General features: G+C 40.3%; 1 protein-coding gene across 2 annotated transcripts in view; it reads right to left on the reverse strand.

The window, feature by feature from the left end:
- Positions 1–460: 460 nt before the first annotated feature.
- Positions 461–15,974, reverse strand: part of LOC150094052 (paired box protein Pax-6-like) — a 30,449-nt gene continuing 14,935 nt past the window's right edge. The window contains exons 3-6 of one of the 2 annotated variants that reach the window (XM_090412998.1): positions 12,460–12,615; positions 9,582–9,866; positions 7,080–7,270; positions 461–939 (exon numbers count right to left, since the gene is read on the reverse strand). In XM_090412998.1, coding sequence (XP_090269124.1) covers positions 679–939; positions 7,080–7,270; positions 9,582–9,866; positions 12,460–12,615 — 893 coding nt within the window. In that variant the 3' untranslated portion in view covers positions 461–678. The remainder of the gene's footprint in view (positions 940–7,079; positions 7,271–9,581; positions 9,867–12,459; positions 12,616–15,974) is intronic. The other variant, XM_090412999.1, reaches the window with a different exon arrangement.

Below are 15,974 nucleotides of genomic sequence, written 5' to 3' on the forward strand. Positions count from 1 at the left end.
GATCAATACCAAAATGTACTTCCTCCTCCTCGCATATCATACCTAAGTAAGCTTCCTTGCAGATTGAGTGGGTTGATATGACTGTTTTCCGCGATAAGAATAACTTGAGCCTTAGCGACTCCCTCTTGCAATTCACCCTCGAGAATCCTTTGGAATACGATTGAGACTCCGGATGTCGTTCTGGTCCTCTTCTTCTCCCATCTCTTCCGAGTACGTGTGGTGCAGGTTGTATAGTTGATCCTGCACGAGCATTGCGGACTGTGGATTAAAAGAAAAGTGGAATTGACTTACCTGACGCAACACATGAAGATTTGCGAAACAAAAGAAAAGAGAAGAAACTGAAACTGATCAAACTTTATTGGTTTTATTATTAAAATATGAAACATGCAGTACAAACAGCATTTAAGGAGAGCATACAACACATGAAACGGAATGCAGAGTCAACAGAGTGGCCGAAAGACTTCATCCTTAAATACTGGCGTGACTTCCGCCCTATACGAACGAGTCGCTCTACTCACTACGCTTGAAGGCTTCGGAGAAAGAGAGATATCCCAGCACGGAAGGTATCTTCAGGATCGTTCCACTGACTGCTGAGAGTCCCTTTCCGAGCGAGTGGACGGAAAACTTTATCGGGGTTCAATCCTCCCGTTAGAGAGCGCTAGGATGGCCAGAAGACAATCAGTCCACGGAATGCGGTGACGGGGGTGGCGAAGAGGAGTGTCGTGCAGGTGAAAAGGCTGAATTCTCTCCTCCCATCTTCGGAAGGTTGCCCACGGGCTTCGGGGCCTGCGGCTGACTAGATGGCGTTGTTGGCTCGGGAGACAGTGATGCTGGACTCATGGCTGGCGGTGGGGACGAGGCTGGGTCGCCATTTGTGGGCTTGAGCATGTTCATACGCTGGTGCCGTCGCCACTTTGCTCGTCTGTTAGAAAACCACACCTGTGTCAAACAACCAGCACGTGACTGATGGCTCTTACTGTCTTAGTCCTAAAGCTAGCAGTGCGCTCTCCTAAGTTTGCAGCGTCACCAAACGGAGAACTTAAATTAATTTTTCTGAACCGATAACCTTCAATTAAATTACATTTCTCTTTTTCTCTGAGCACCTTAAAGGATAAGCAATATTTGCCTTTAAGTCAGAAATACTTGGTTTCTAATCGCGTCTAACACGTGCGATACTTCTTAAGGGCTTTTCATTTGAAGATGGATTAACCGACCTTCATAGAAAGGACAGTTTTTTTCCTCTCCCAAACGACCAGACGCACGCTATTAATAGAATATGATATAATATAATATACTGGTCTTATAGGATTCGTTAATTATTCCGTAAATCTAACCAATCGATCCCCTTCCCATAGTTTTATCCTTCTCTCTCGCTCTCCATTTATTTATTTATTCATTCAGTCATAATCCATTTATTTATTTAAATTATCGAACTAATATCGATTGAATGCAGCCACTGCTTATCAAAAGAATTATGACTGCATATTCAGTACACAAGCAAAACTGTTAAAGTGATTTGACGATCATTTATTGCAACTGAAAAACCACGAAGAACTTTAACTAGATTCTGTTTTACAAATATATCTTAGGATAAGTAGGTTTCTGAATTTTCACTGATTAATGATTTCTTTCAAACTCGCTGCAAACTTAAGATGAGCGCAGAAGACATTTTAACGAGCTTAAGTGATCTTCCTGACATTTGCATCTGTGGCACACATAAATACGAAGCCAACAACAAGTAATAACATCCCTCCCCCCTCACACACACACACACACATGCCTATTTTCGTGCTTTCGGAGTTGTTTCGCGTCGCTGCCCCCGATCTGATTCTTCATAGAAACGCATGACAGTGGTAAGGAAATTTCGACACCTGTCAAACGGCATTAATAAGAGCCAGAGTTGTCTGTATTAAGCCGCTCTCGGCGAAACCAGTTCAAATCGTTACCCTTACTTGGGGCATTACGTATTCATTTCGCGCATTGAGAAACAGATCTGGCAAATTGCACACGCCCTTGATTTCTCGCTGTTTATATTCATGTCAATGACGGGAGAGGCAGGAAACGAGGATTACCTGTGTCGAGCAGCAGAAAAAAATAAAAATAACAAGAAGGCAGTTCCTTGTGTTGCATTGGACTAAGTACTGATACACGAGCTCCTAGTTCTAAATAAAGAGGGATGCGCAATGACCGTCCACAAAAATACTCTCCATGCTTATAAACAACTTTAAGCTCTTTGCCGGAAAAGGAGCGGTTGCTAGGTGTGGCCAACGAATGACGAAATAATGTCAACGATGAGCGTGCAATATCAGGTGTAGCTACTTGGAAATTGCAATACTCTAAAAGGGGTTTTAATGAAGAAATGGAGTTCCAGAATCTTTAAGGATGTCGAGGAGATAAAATCAGGATATTTTAAACAGAGATAAAATCAGGGTTGATGGATGAATATAAATATAGGATGACGGGTGATGTAGGGGAGGCTGTATCGAGGAACATGAAAGGAGGCAAGTGACACAGTGTATCCGAGATAAAACAGGATGATTGGTAGTCAGGTCGTAGCGAAGTCGACCTTTTTTTTTTTTTTTTGCATGAAGGCATTGCCAGAAATGTAATTATGTATATATTCGTGTTTGGTGTAGCAGACCTGTTGGCTGTAATTCGGTTGCGGGTGAAAACAATGATTATAATACCCAGTGTCAGATATTTCTTACAAGAAGTGAAACAAACCATGAGTGTGAAAAATATCATGTTGAAAGTCAGTAGGCCTAACGGATTGAGCAGCTAATGTGGGTCGAATTCCTCTGCACGAATGTTTGCGGATGATGTTAGGTGATCACTTTTATCTTCCTCCATGACTCCTTGCATACAGTGGGCGTGAAGTGACCTTAAAAATTCCAGTGAACATCATGGATTACATCAACTCCGTGGATGTAATGCATAATGTATAGTCATGCATTACATCCATTAAATTTCGAGTTCTGCGGTCCAGTTTGTCAGGAACTTCTTTTGTCCAATCTACTATGCCAGCTACATATAGGATAACTGGTATATCATTATTATCACAGGTTCGGTTTGTTCTAATTTATGTCCAGTAAGTTAACAATACTTGGTACGTATAAAGCGCATAAGAAAAAGGACTTTCAGATGTGAAAAGTTCAGGAATAGTTCAGAGAATGAGTATGAATCTTGTTGTAGAGAATAAACAAAGAAATAATTTGTCAGAAAATCAAAATGTATGTGGAGATGATCTGACAGATGTAAAAATAGTGTGTGCGTGGGGAGGGGAAGGAGAATCTGCTAGTGAAAGGTTGAGGAAGAAAAAGAGTATTTAGGAATTAATAGGGAACTGCTTTGGGCGGGGGGAAAGGAAAACCTTTGCTTTATTTCATACAATTCCTGTATGAGATAAAACAGATACGGTTTGAGTATGTCAAAACAGCTCGAGCTAAGAGGTGAGTGCACCATACTTAAATCCTTATGTAGGTTTCTCAGTTTTGCCAAGGTAAAAAATTAAAAAAAACGAGTTTCAGAAATCGTACTAACTCCCTCTAAAACTGCTGAGCTCACCTTCTCTTGAAAAGCCCAAAAGTTCGTCGCTTCTTAGATGAATTCGAACCCAGGTGTTTTCAATTAAACGACATCCTCGTACCACTAAAATGCTCGCGCATGTGATACTATCATAGTGTAGGTGTTACAGAGTATGAAGTTTTAGTAATTCTCAGTATGTTGCCAAGTGTCGAATGCATGTATAAGAAAAAGAAGCAGAAGAGAATACTGAAGTCAGTTAAGTAGAATTCAGTAAGAAAAAGGCAATCGTTGAAGTGAAGTAAGACGGGAATCATTTTCATCTGTACAAATTAGCTTCTTCGTTAATAGTGCATAATTAGAGAAAATATCGAAATGAAATGGGCTATAATTAGCGAGTTTTTTTTTTTTCTTGCTGTTACGTTTTAGTTCAGGTTCCGCTAGCCTTTGACTAAACTAGAATGCGAAGGTGATCGCCGCTTGAGCCATGCTTGTCACGTTCGCGTCTTTCGTTTTCGTGTTGGAGGTTAGCCAGTTAAAGAGAGAACGCAATTAGCACGGTCACGTCCACAGACCACAATTATTCCTGAGTGTTCACACCTGGTTAGTTCGCCCTTGCTAATTTGAAATCATTGCGGATAATAAAAATAATTAATAAGCATTTAACATATTAAAATCTGTCTTATGTAAACTATCTGAATTCGAGACGTTTAATTACAAAGCACATAAATTAACTTATAAATTAACAAATTAACTTCTAGAAACCCAACTTTACATATAAATCAAAGTTCAGTTGCAAATCATAAGAAATAGAAAATTACTTTAAAAGCACGTAAAACAAACTTTATTTACAATATACGGATGTAAATGAAAGTTTGTCTTAAGTAAATCTTAAATGAAGTTTTATTATATTTATAAGTTTAAACTGGAGCTCATTTCAGAAACACTGTGAATCATTCCATTTATTTATTTCAATTTATTTTACGAGGATATCTGAAATGAGCTTTAGAACAATTTAAGCATTCTTAGTCTTTACTGGCAAGATCCCCTTTCCATTGATAAGCAAAGTGAGTCCCATTATTCATGTCCCCGTTTTCGTCTCGTTCCAAGAACTTTCTCCATTTCCGGGTGTCGGAGTAATTTGACCTCACAACAGCGATTCTACAGAGCAAAGGGGATAAAAACTGGTAGGAGAATAAAAGCGGTGACCTCTGCGGTATCGTCTTTACCTGAAAATGCCAAGAATAAGAAAAACCACCGAAGTCACAAGGTCAGATGACCTTTTCGCTGCATCCCACGAATACCACCCACACAACCTTGAAAATATCAAGGACGTTCCCGATCCAAAGATCCCTTACTTACTCATTTGCTCCTTTCTTTTGGATGTTCAGTTTTCGATGCGATTTAATCCCACGAGCAGAGCGATCGGAAATCGATCACGGAGCTAAGAGAACAGGTTATCCTTCAAATTATCTGCTAGCCTTGTTTAACTTCTTTTATCTATCGCGCTGTGTGACCCTCGTGAAAATTGATCGAACACAAGTATACAGGTCAATGTGGCGTCAATAGAACAGCTTGTCGAGTCTTTATGCGAGCCGCTGTGGGTTTCTCATTAAGCATTCAATCCCTCATCCATCTGTTCTGCACTATAGAATATCTGAGCCCTCGCTCAGCCTTTCCTCCTTTGACACTGTTCAAGCCGATTAACAAAAGAACAACAGAAATTTTGAAAGTCAGCCTCTCACAGAGCTCATGAGTTAGCTTCTTTTTATGTGGCTCCTACATACGAAAAGTTGTTTTCTTGCAAGGCTATAAAGTCCTTCGTATCGCGGGTAGCCTAATGATCTAAGAATTTTTTCTTTATTTTATTAACTTTATACATTTTTTGTTTTTATTTTAAAAAATATACACAATACAAAAGAAATATATTTTAAGCTATTAAAATCATTTAAAAGCCACCTCTCTTTTTACAAAGACTCGCAATAAAATATAAACGGGAGAATAATTAGAAAAAGTCAGTGCATAATAAAACGAGCGATAAAGCAGAAAACAAAAAAAGAAAAGTGCACCCTCTAAACGTATTACTAGAATATTTCTGATTGGAAAGCACGCTGTATTCCTTAAAGTGATTCATTGAGAAATTGTGCAAGACTTTTTTTCGAAAATAGTCTTTAAATAGCAATTCATAGTTAAATGAAAATGGATGTGGCATAATAATCACTTGCATTCTCAATCACGAAACTCGCGAGGGGAAGAGACAGATCAAATTCGTAGGAGATTACAGTTTATAAAGGATCGATCCTCTGTACCAAAGTGCATGAAAAGATATCGAGCAGTTTAAAAGGTAAGCGGAAATAAAAGGTGTTTTTTCAAAATTAGCTTTCTTCCGCAAGATGCTTCAAACGGAACATGAATGATATAAGACGGAAACAACAGGATGCATCGATGGAGTTAAGGCGTAACGTGTAACAACTTAAGTCAGGTTATGGGAATGAAGAGCGGATATGCAGATGAAAAATCAAGAACAGGATAGATGGCGTAGATTTTAAACGAAATTTGTCTTTAAAACTTCTCTAGAGATCGCACACAGAACTTTTTCAAGCCACTTCAGGTCTCCATTAAGCAAACTAGTCGTTTCACATCAATCAATGAAAACCCAACCATTTACTAGTGGAACTGTCAGAAACATCCTGGCCGCGCGCGATTCGAATCCATGGTCTGTTATTCGGGAACGCGAATAAGCGATGCACTCGGCCAACGGTGGCAAGCTAACTAGCATCAGAATCTGACCCCAAGAATAAATGTTGTTTCCAGATTGGATTCGAATGCGCATCTTTCTACAACACACACACAATAAACACAACGGATGATTCGAGAAGCTGAGCGCGACGTGAAGCGTGAAGTGACAAAATAGCCATCATAAAGTATTACACAAAGATGGAGTAACAGCACGAATTAAATCATTAGTATTAAAATAAAGTGTTGAAACAAATAAATTAAGACAATGGCTGATGTTCATATAAAGTGAATAATTAACACAAGTAACACTAATTCAAAATGCGATACCAGTTGTGAAGGAATTCTAACTAACACTGAAAGAGCTACTTAGAAACCTTATAATCCCTCTTTTTCCGTAAAGCCTTTAAAACAGTGCGGCAAGCAACTCATCAGCATTTGTCAATCATCGCAAGTGAATTAAGAGGTCAAAATACTCTCCACACCAGTAAATGGAATCCAGAAAATTAAATATAGTAATTGATTTTCTATTACAAAGGTTCGCATGAAAAGTGGGCTGATCCGTCTGCTCCGGACTTGCTTACCTTCACACATTTCCTCTCTCTCTCTCTCTCTCTCTCTCTCTCTCTCTCTCTCTCTCTCTCTCTCTCTCTCTCTCTCTCTCTCCCCCTCAATCACCCAATTGAAATTGTTTTCATAACCTAATCAGCAATAAAGAAAGAACAAAAGACAACTAAATCGATTCGAGTCTATCTCCCACCACAGTTCAGCTCACTCTTCAGGTTGCCTCGTTAAAGAGATGCTTGATGAAAGATGCTCACCTGCACTCTCGCCTCTGACAGATTGGTCTTGGACGCGAGCCTTTCACGGGTGCTGACGCAAGGATAGTGCGTTTTTTCGAACTCTTCTTCTAACACTTCTAGTTGTTCCGGAGTAAAGGTCGTACGATTTCTACGAAATTTTGGTCTCTCTCCGCCGTCGGAACTCGTCCCTTCGTCGCAGTCAGGATCACCTGTGAAATAAAAACTCTTTTTGTCATTCAGCTGCAGCAAGAAAACAGCTGGGACACTCACGCAAGTGCGTTTCCCAACTCTGAATTGAGAAAATATGCGTAGTTATTATTAGACAAATTAAAGCAAATTGATAAAGGTGTGCTCTAAACGATATATATATAGTTACAAAGACAAAGAGTAGATTGCCTTTCAAGATGGCAAAATTATTCTCTGTTATAAAAATAATAAAAATTAAAAAAAAACTCTGAATGCATGATACCGAAAGCGGTTTAGTTCTTCTCGTTTCTTGGTTCTTTCCTTAATGAAAGTGTTTTAACATTTCTCTTAAGATGAAAGGCGGCCATCAGAAGAAAAAAAAATGCTAAGAGATAAATTTTGAAATTCTACCCTTCGTCTTCTCCTCTTTTACATAAAGAGATTGAATTAATGAGTACAAAGGTGACTTTTAACCTCTTTGACCATTCGGTGCATACGAACGAGACTGAATACATTACGAGCCTAAACGTGTTTGTTCATCTCCTCTTAATTACAGCTTTTAACTTAATTGCTCTGAAACGTAGACGACTGTAGGATAACAATTTCAGCACGTGCTTCCTTTTCCCACAGTTCGAAATTCGTTGACTCGAATGGTATTGTCGGAAGTGGCGGCGCACAACGATGCTGCCAGGTGGTGTTGCGTCAATGCGAGAAAGAGAAGAGAGGGGGAATATTGGGGGACCGACAAGCTGCGGCCTGTGAACAAGACGAGAAAATGCCTAAATTTTCCTGCTAACGTTACTCGCACTATCGCCGCCACCACCTGTGGCTGCGACAAAGGACTGCAACGTGAAACGGGCTCGTTACAGATCTGCTATTCTCTCGCTGTAGTAAACAGCGATCGCGAGGGAACCCGCCTCCACCTGAACGCTTCGTGTGATTCACGAGTCCGTTAATAGCCCTTGTTGACAAACCTAATTTTATTTTCTTACAACGTTCGAGAGCCGTGATCCCGTAAGCAACAATGCGGCAAAGATTGGCGTCGGCCGGTTCTGTTTTCATCTCTTCATGAAAGGGTGGACTGTCGATATCGACTTTCGAAGGTGTGCGTGTCAGCCGCTACGAAAAAAGATTAAAAAAAAAAAAAGAAAAGATTACCGGTGACCGCGTTAGGTGCAGCTTGACTGCACACTTCAGACGTCCCCTTCTTTTGCATCCCTCCGAACCTGTCGACAACAGCAGCGGTAGCGTGATGGTGCTGTCAAAGAGTCGTGTAAGTCTCCACTGGTACGGCCTTCCCTCCCGCGTAGCCACCGTATGATTATCCCTGATTAACGGGCCTGTTTGGGTTCGCTTTACTCGACTCTTGCAAAATTTAATATCGGTAACCGATCATAATCCCCCCCCTTCCCCCACTCAGCGTGTGCAAGCTGATTACCTTCTTTCTTCGGAAGCTTCATAAGACGCTCACAATCCATTACTGCAACCGAGGTCCCGAGTGAAGATTTAAAAGTTTTGTCTGTGAATGTGTGTGTGTGTTTGTTTGTTTTCAGCTTGTTGGCGTGCATTCGAGCTTGTTTTGGTTCTCGGACAGTTGTTGAAGTAATTCTTTGCTCTCTTCATGTTTATTCTCGTGGAGACGCACGAACGCATTCCGTGTACAAACCGATCGCCTTTATCCTCATCAGCACCGAAGGGTAAACACACGACGAGAGAGGAGTTAACACAAACGAAATCGCTTACGAAGTATGCTGCGTAGTTATTTTCTAGCCCAATACGAGACGAGACTAATGGACAGTCTTATTGATGTAGTCGGCAACAGTCGACTTGTATTCAAGTTAATTCCGTGACGGCATCAGAAATTCTGACAACGGCAGCAACTCATCCATACAAAGAACATCAATGGGGAAGGTATTTGGAATTTGAAAATGCTCCGGCAAAAGACGTTTCCGTTTGCAGTACATTTGGCAATGCGAGCTTAGTTGATAAATGCCCAGTTTTCATAAATTAGACAGACGTGTTAAAGATTACAAAAGAGGAAGGAAAACTCGCACGCACGAGAGAGAGAGAGAGAGAGAGAATAAATTGAAATATCAAATAAAAATTACGAAACAAAATAAAAGAAATTATAAACAAATTCACAGGAATGTAAGTGTATAAAATGGAGAGGGAAGAGGAAGAGAGAGAGATGAATACAAAGACAGAAATTAGGGGAAACAAAGAAGAAAAAAATGTTCGAGATAAAAATGATTTTTAATAGTTGAAATAAAAGAACAGAAAGAGCGAGAAAGAAATAAAAGGCAAGATCGAGTAACTGACAGAAAAGCAACTCACCTGTTTGACGCTGGTCGTACAAAGGGGTCATAGGGGAAACGCTGCCCGATTCGTGTGTCGAACCTGAAGCCAATTGAGCACCTGTCAGAGGCGACCAGATTGGGGGTGATGCCGCTGCCGCTGCAACGGCAGCAGCGCCCCAGGGAAACGAAGCTGCTGCGTACGGATGATACATTCCATAGCCCGCGGCTCGGGCAAACTCGGCGGCTGCCCTTTCAGCGGCACGATTACGAAGGATACGGTTGATGGAGCTTACACTCGGGGCCGTGTTGTTGGTGCAGACACCTGTTAACAAAGAAAAAAAAATCGCAGTTAAAGAAACGCGGAGAGGAAAAGAAAAAAAAAAAAGGGGGGGGGGGGGGAAACAAAGGGAAGGGGAAACAACGAAGTGTTTGTGGCTGACGTGAAAATTTGCTACCTGCTTAATGCACGCACTTTTTTCGCATCACGTCGATTAAAATTGCACTTTTGACAGAAACATTTATTACTATTAGTGACTAACGTCGTCACCATTTGTAACGCCACCTAACGGGAAAATTTCGAGAACAAAAACAATCCAATTAATGCGCATTTTTCTCCGTATATTCTTGAGGATCAGTAAATTGCATCCCAAACATTTCGATGTTTCTCTTGTAAAATCTGTGTGGAGAATAACAGAAGAGGACTTGTCTGGCACAGAGCTTTACTTCGTATACTGCTTCCGGTCTCATTTGTATCAAGAAATAGCTCTTCAGAATATAGGACCATATTTCTCTTCTGTGGTAGTTTGCACTTCTGGCCTTTTCTGACACAAACACACCTCTTCCCCCCCCCTCCAAAAATTAGACGTACTTTTCCGTTACTTGGCAGTTCTGAAACTGCTGCCACTCTATAAATCTCCAATTCGCTCGACCTTGGAATACTGTTCTCACATTTAGGATGGCGCACAAAGAATCTCTATAAGAATGCTCGTTGCAGGTCAGAAGAGAGCAATCCGTAATTAATGATGCCTCTCTCTCTCTCTCTCTCTCTCTCTCTCTATCCAATCTCTCTCTCTCTCTCTCTCAGAGATGTTCTGTGTTTTCTGCACGTATTTTTACTGACAGAGTTCAACTGAACTAACGATAATATTCCTCCGCTTTCGTTCAAAAATATAACAACAAGCAGCTGATTCTTTTCTTTGGAATAATCTCCCTCAGTCTGCCTTTCCCCCAAACTGCATCCTTCGGATGTTCAAGAAACGCGTGAACAGATTCCTTCCTTCTCCTTTTTACCCCTCTTCTCTACACACGACACACACACGTTGGGATATAAATTAAGCACCTTTTGCATAATTTCTAGTAATTCATTTATTAATTTATAGAAAGTTGCAATTTTCAGATTTTCAACCTTTTTCAGGAGTTACTTGAAGTGGAACATTCGAAAATATGCTTTGTGTCTGCTGTGTTACCTCAGCATACATTCATTAGGATTCCTAGAGGGGGCTCCCTGTTATCTTTGTCCACTTTCTAAAATATCCATTGCCACTTTTTTTTTTTAATATCTTTCATATCGAAGAGGCAGCTGAGGTGTCAAAGCGTACTCATTGGGATTGAGTTGCCCATCGATTTCGTAACAATGCCTTGGAAATTGCAAATGAAATGGTGGCCTGTTTGAGGATCATCGCAAATGAACTGCAAGGCTGAGACATGAGATTGTCATCCGTAAATGCGAATAATTATCCCTCTCTCATGGTGTAATTCCACGCACTTCAGTTAGGATTTCGCTTGTCTCTTTAATAGCTGCCAATAAATATTGATAAGGACTGCTAACTACGAACAGCAAACTAAACTATTCTTTAAAAGGGACAACAATTTAGAGCTGCCAGTGAGGTAGCTGCTTTCATTATGATAGTAAACTCTGATTGTTTTTCTATCTGTTCTTCTGTTTTGAAGGTGGAAAAAAACTATCACCATCGCTTGAGTTCATAGAAACGAAGAATGAAAGAGAAAAGGAAATGAAAAAAGAAGTAAAGAAAGAAAGAAAGAAAGAGAAGATAGAAATAAAATAAACACAAGAGACAAGAAGAACAGAAATTGAAGAGAGAGAGAAAAAAAAATAAAGTGCGAAGAGGATAGAGAAAGAGAAATCGTCTCACCGCGAGGGAGAGAGAGAGGCAGAGCATCCAATATGGCAGCATCTTAATGCTGAACGAAGTTCTAGTGGTGAGTCATCGTTCCGATGAGATGTTGCAACTTCAATCGCTTCTCCTTCATATCTCATAATGATGAATATCAGATCGCTTTTTTGGGTTCTGGAAGGTTGCAGTATCAGTCGGTGATGCTACAGTATTATCTCTCATTACAGCGAAATATCTCCCTTCCCCATTACAAAGTGGGACCTACGGCTCGTTTATCCCTCAGATGAAGCTACCAGCCATTTGTGTGTGTGTGTGTGTGTGTGTGTAACATACTACTTTCAAATTACAGCCTTTTACAAATGGCACGCGACACGGAAGTCAACCATCGATCCGCTCTGAGACGGAACGAGCCTGTTAGGAAGGCGGTTTACAGGTGTGGCGTATCAGTGACGATCTCGCCATTCGTCATCTCCATAAATGATATCGCCGTACACAAATGCGTTGCGTACCTGTCGGCCGGCTATTATTTCCTCGGAACAACTGTGTTCTCGCTGCGCCACACCGCCGACTCCACGAGATCTCCGCCTGTCTACAAGCTAAATGATAGGTGCGGCAGTCTGGGAAAAACTCGATGCATATGGCGAAGATGTTCTTTGCGGGATGGACAGTCGCGTGGTGATGGGACGAAAGTGCAGAAACGCATCTTCGACGAAGCATTATACAAGTAGCATAGGAAGAGCACGACAAACAAAAGAAATTGAGACGACGATGCACACCCACCTTCAGATATGAGCCTTTCTCGGATCTCCCAGGCGAAGATGGTCGGATTCTCCCTCTTATACTGCTCGATCTTGGCCACAACCACCGGAGTAGCGACTTTGGGTTTGCTGCCTCCAATAATTCCTGGCCGCAGAGAACCAGTTTCATAGTACCGACCTGAAACAACACGAAAAGAAAATAAATAAAACAAGTTTCCACCAGTGTTTTTTTTTTCTTTCTTTTCTTTTCTCTTCAATTCAATAACAATACCCACAACGCAACGGAAAGATGCTACGGATCACGAAGCACATTTAAACTGCGTTCATTTTCGCCTGCAAAAACGCGCCTGTCAAAGCTAATAATCATTCCAATTAAACGCCTAGTTGACGGCGCCTGCTAAAGCAATGTTATTGGAAACGCAGCATCCAATGACATCGCCCGTATGCTAAGCCATTCCACTTGCTTGCATTTCTGTCTATCTTTGCATGCAAGTACGAATCTATATATGCATGTGCGTGTGTCTGTCTCTCTCTCTCTCTCTCTCTCTCTTTGGATGTATTCAGTTATCATTCTGACGGGGAACCTAATAAGAGCATCTACTCTTGTTACCAGTAGCCTTTTTAGGAGGTTTCACGAAAGCTATTGGTTCATAATAATAAACACCGACATTTCGACTAAACAGGTCGTAGACCTGATTTGGCCGTCCTTATTTTAAAATAACTGACCAGAAGCATTTCATCTGGTCGGTGATCGCTACCAGCACTTCAATGGATTTAATTTGTGTCTCATTCACTCACTCTACGCTTCATCCGAGCGCTGTGGGCGTTATCGAAACCTGCGCGCGTAACCGGTGGAGGTTGCGTTGCTTCATAATGAAGTGCATTTAACGGACAAGTGACCTCACTCATGAGCAGTACTTGCGTCAGGGTACACGATCCTTCACTTTGAGGGTTTTCAAATTGGAATAATGTCTCACTTTGCAGCCGAATCGTTTCTGCTTGAAGGATGTGTGCGCGCGTGGGGGGGGGGGGGACAATTACAATGTATCGACAACAGGCAGCTCTTTAAGACGCACATTCACGTGCGTCTAATTACTGTAATTAACACTGACAACGATCTCTACTGAGATGTACCATTTTTTCCTACTTCACATCTCACCAGTTGTTTAGCTATTCAAAATGTATCGTTAGCAGTTTGAGACAGACGGCGGTGTCTCGGAATCGTTGATAATCAGGACACGCGCTATGGAACAACCACACCCAAAAAAATAACTTATTGTTTCCGTGTGTGAAGAAGAGGTGAGCAAGACAGAAATTCTCGCAGAGCTGGAGAAGATTCGTAACGAAATAAACACCTAACTACTGCTTATAAATAGTTATTAGCAGAAAAAAAAAAAAAGGAACCATTCGCACAAATTGAACAAGCAAAACGTTTGACTGTCGTGCCATAATCTAGTGACAGAAAAAGTTTTCCACCTGCAAACTAAAATCTTTGTATTTTTTGCTACCTCGTTATCAAAATGAATGCAACATGTCCAATTTTTATGTGAAAATAATTTATGCAATTCAGTTTCGTTTACAGTATAATACAGTATACTTCATCGTGACACGTATTCCTAAGACTTTTAGAAGTATAGTTAAGTTAGAATATGCTAATACGTCCTTTCTTGGTTTTCATATAAAAATATAATAATTAATGCATCGCCACATTCTCACTAAATGGTCGATTTAAGATCATCATTACGGTGATGTTTTATTTGTGGTGTCGTCAGGGTGGTTCCACTTACAATCGGAGGCGCCCGAGAAGGAATCCTCACTCGTTCGTGTTTCTATCATCATCAATTAGAGAAAAGAAAATCGCCTTTATAAAGAATGAACTGAGCGACAGAAGAAGTTTTAATTAAAGGTTCGGCGGTCCTGTTAGCTGCTCGCGTTATTCCATCGGTGCGAACACCTATGGAAAGGGGGGGGCGAAGATTAATTTGGTACCGCAGAGCCATCTGCGTTGTTGCCGTAATCGTCTGTGAAAAGTTAATTACCTAACTCGGAAATTATTGTTCGATCATAAATAATACATGGCACGAGACCATTAAGATTCTCGTACATAAATCATCTTCGTCTAGCATATCAAGCCTTTTAATTTGTCGGTCGGGATGCATTGAATGACCTTTTTCGCCACCTTCTTCACCCTGTTTGTCTGGTCTGAGAATGCCAGTATTTATTGCTCTTAATGCAGCGCACTTCTCTCAGGACAAGGATTGCTAATTGACCACAAAACGGAAGGAAACAGTAACGATCCTTTAGAAAGACCTTTCCAGCCCCCTTAAGGGCCCAAACATGACAGACAGAATTTTTTTTTTTTTAGAAACATATTTATTCCCTTCACGATTCCCCCCCCCCCCCCCAAAAAAAAGTTAAAATAAAAACTATCTGAATTAACAGTTTAGGTCTTTCCTCTACATATAATAAAATCGTTCATTAGAGTGAGATGTGCCTTATCTGTTCGTGACAATAATCAATGCTACTTCAGTGCATATAATATAACAAATTATTTTTATTGAGTTGTGTATCGTTCACTAAGCTCTAATTCAAAACTTCTTCCCAAAATCTTACAAAATCAGAAAGATTCAAATATTTGGATGCATCACATAAATATTGAAACAGAGAATCGAATTCAGGTTGTGGTTTCAAATGAGAAAGAGGCTTCTTATTGTTCAGAGATTGATGACGGGATCATTATATTCCCGCTTATTTTGTTAGAATACATTTGCTAACAAATGAGTGTTATATGTGACCGTTGAAAATCGTTATATTATTTCCTTATCTTAACAGAATGAAGATTGAATTAAGAACGAAATGATGTGGCAGAAAAAGAATTGGAGTGAAAGTCGGATGAGATTAGGAGATGGTTTCCATTTCAATAGTGATAAAGGTTTATTGAACAAAAATTCAAAATGTAAATTGAATCTAATAATTTTAAAAAAATGTTATTACTCAATATAGGAGGTTTAAATTTCCGAAATAAGAAGTTATGTCCAGAAGTGTGAAAATTAGTTGCGCAAATTTTCGAAAGAAGTCTTCGAATTTTTCAGGTCTTCTTAGTAATGTTAAATGAAACACTGAGGAGGCCTTTTTGTTGGTAGCTGTGAGTAAATTGTGTTCTGCATTGTGGTTTTGGATTGGTTGTAATTAATACCAGTGCAAAATATATTTTGCCTATTTCTTGTTCACACGGTTTGTGCATGTTGCTTGAGGAACAAGAAGTCGAAAGAGGCTTGGAAAGATGTGCGTCTTGTCCTTGAAGAGATTGGAACCAGATCATCTTCGAAGATAAAACGAAGGAATATAAAATACTATTACTCGCATGAAATAATTCAATCACAGCAATCAAACACGACGTTATGGGGAAAGTATAGAAACGAATTCAGCTATTATTAGGTCAACACGGTGGATATAAATTGTAGAGTCTCCTGCATAAGTTGGATAGTAAGAAACTTCCTATACACGAACGAGAAAAAATTCCATACACATTTATTT

The sequence above is a fragment of the Typopeltis vanoorti genome, chromosome 23, assembly GCF_054136105.1.
Source record: "Typopeltis vanoorti isolate ZY-2024b chromosome 23, IOZ_Tvanoo_1.0, whole genome shotgun sequence".
Lineage (NCBI taxonomy): Eukaryota > Metazoa > Arthropoda > Arachnida > Uropygi > Thelyphonidae > Typopeltis > Typopeltis vanoorti.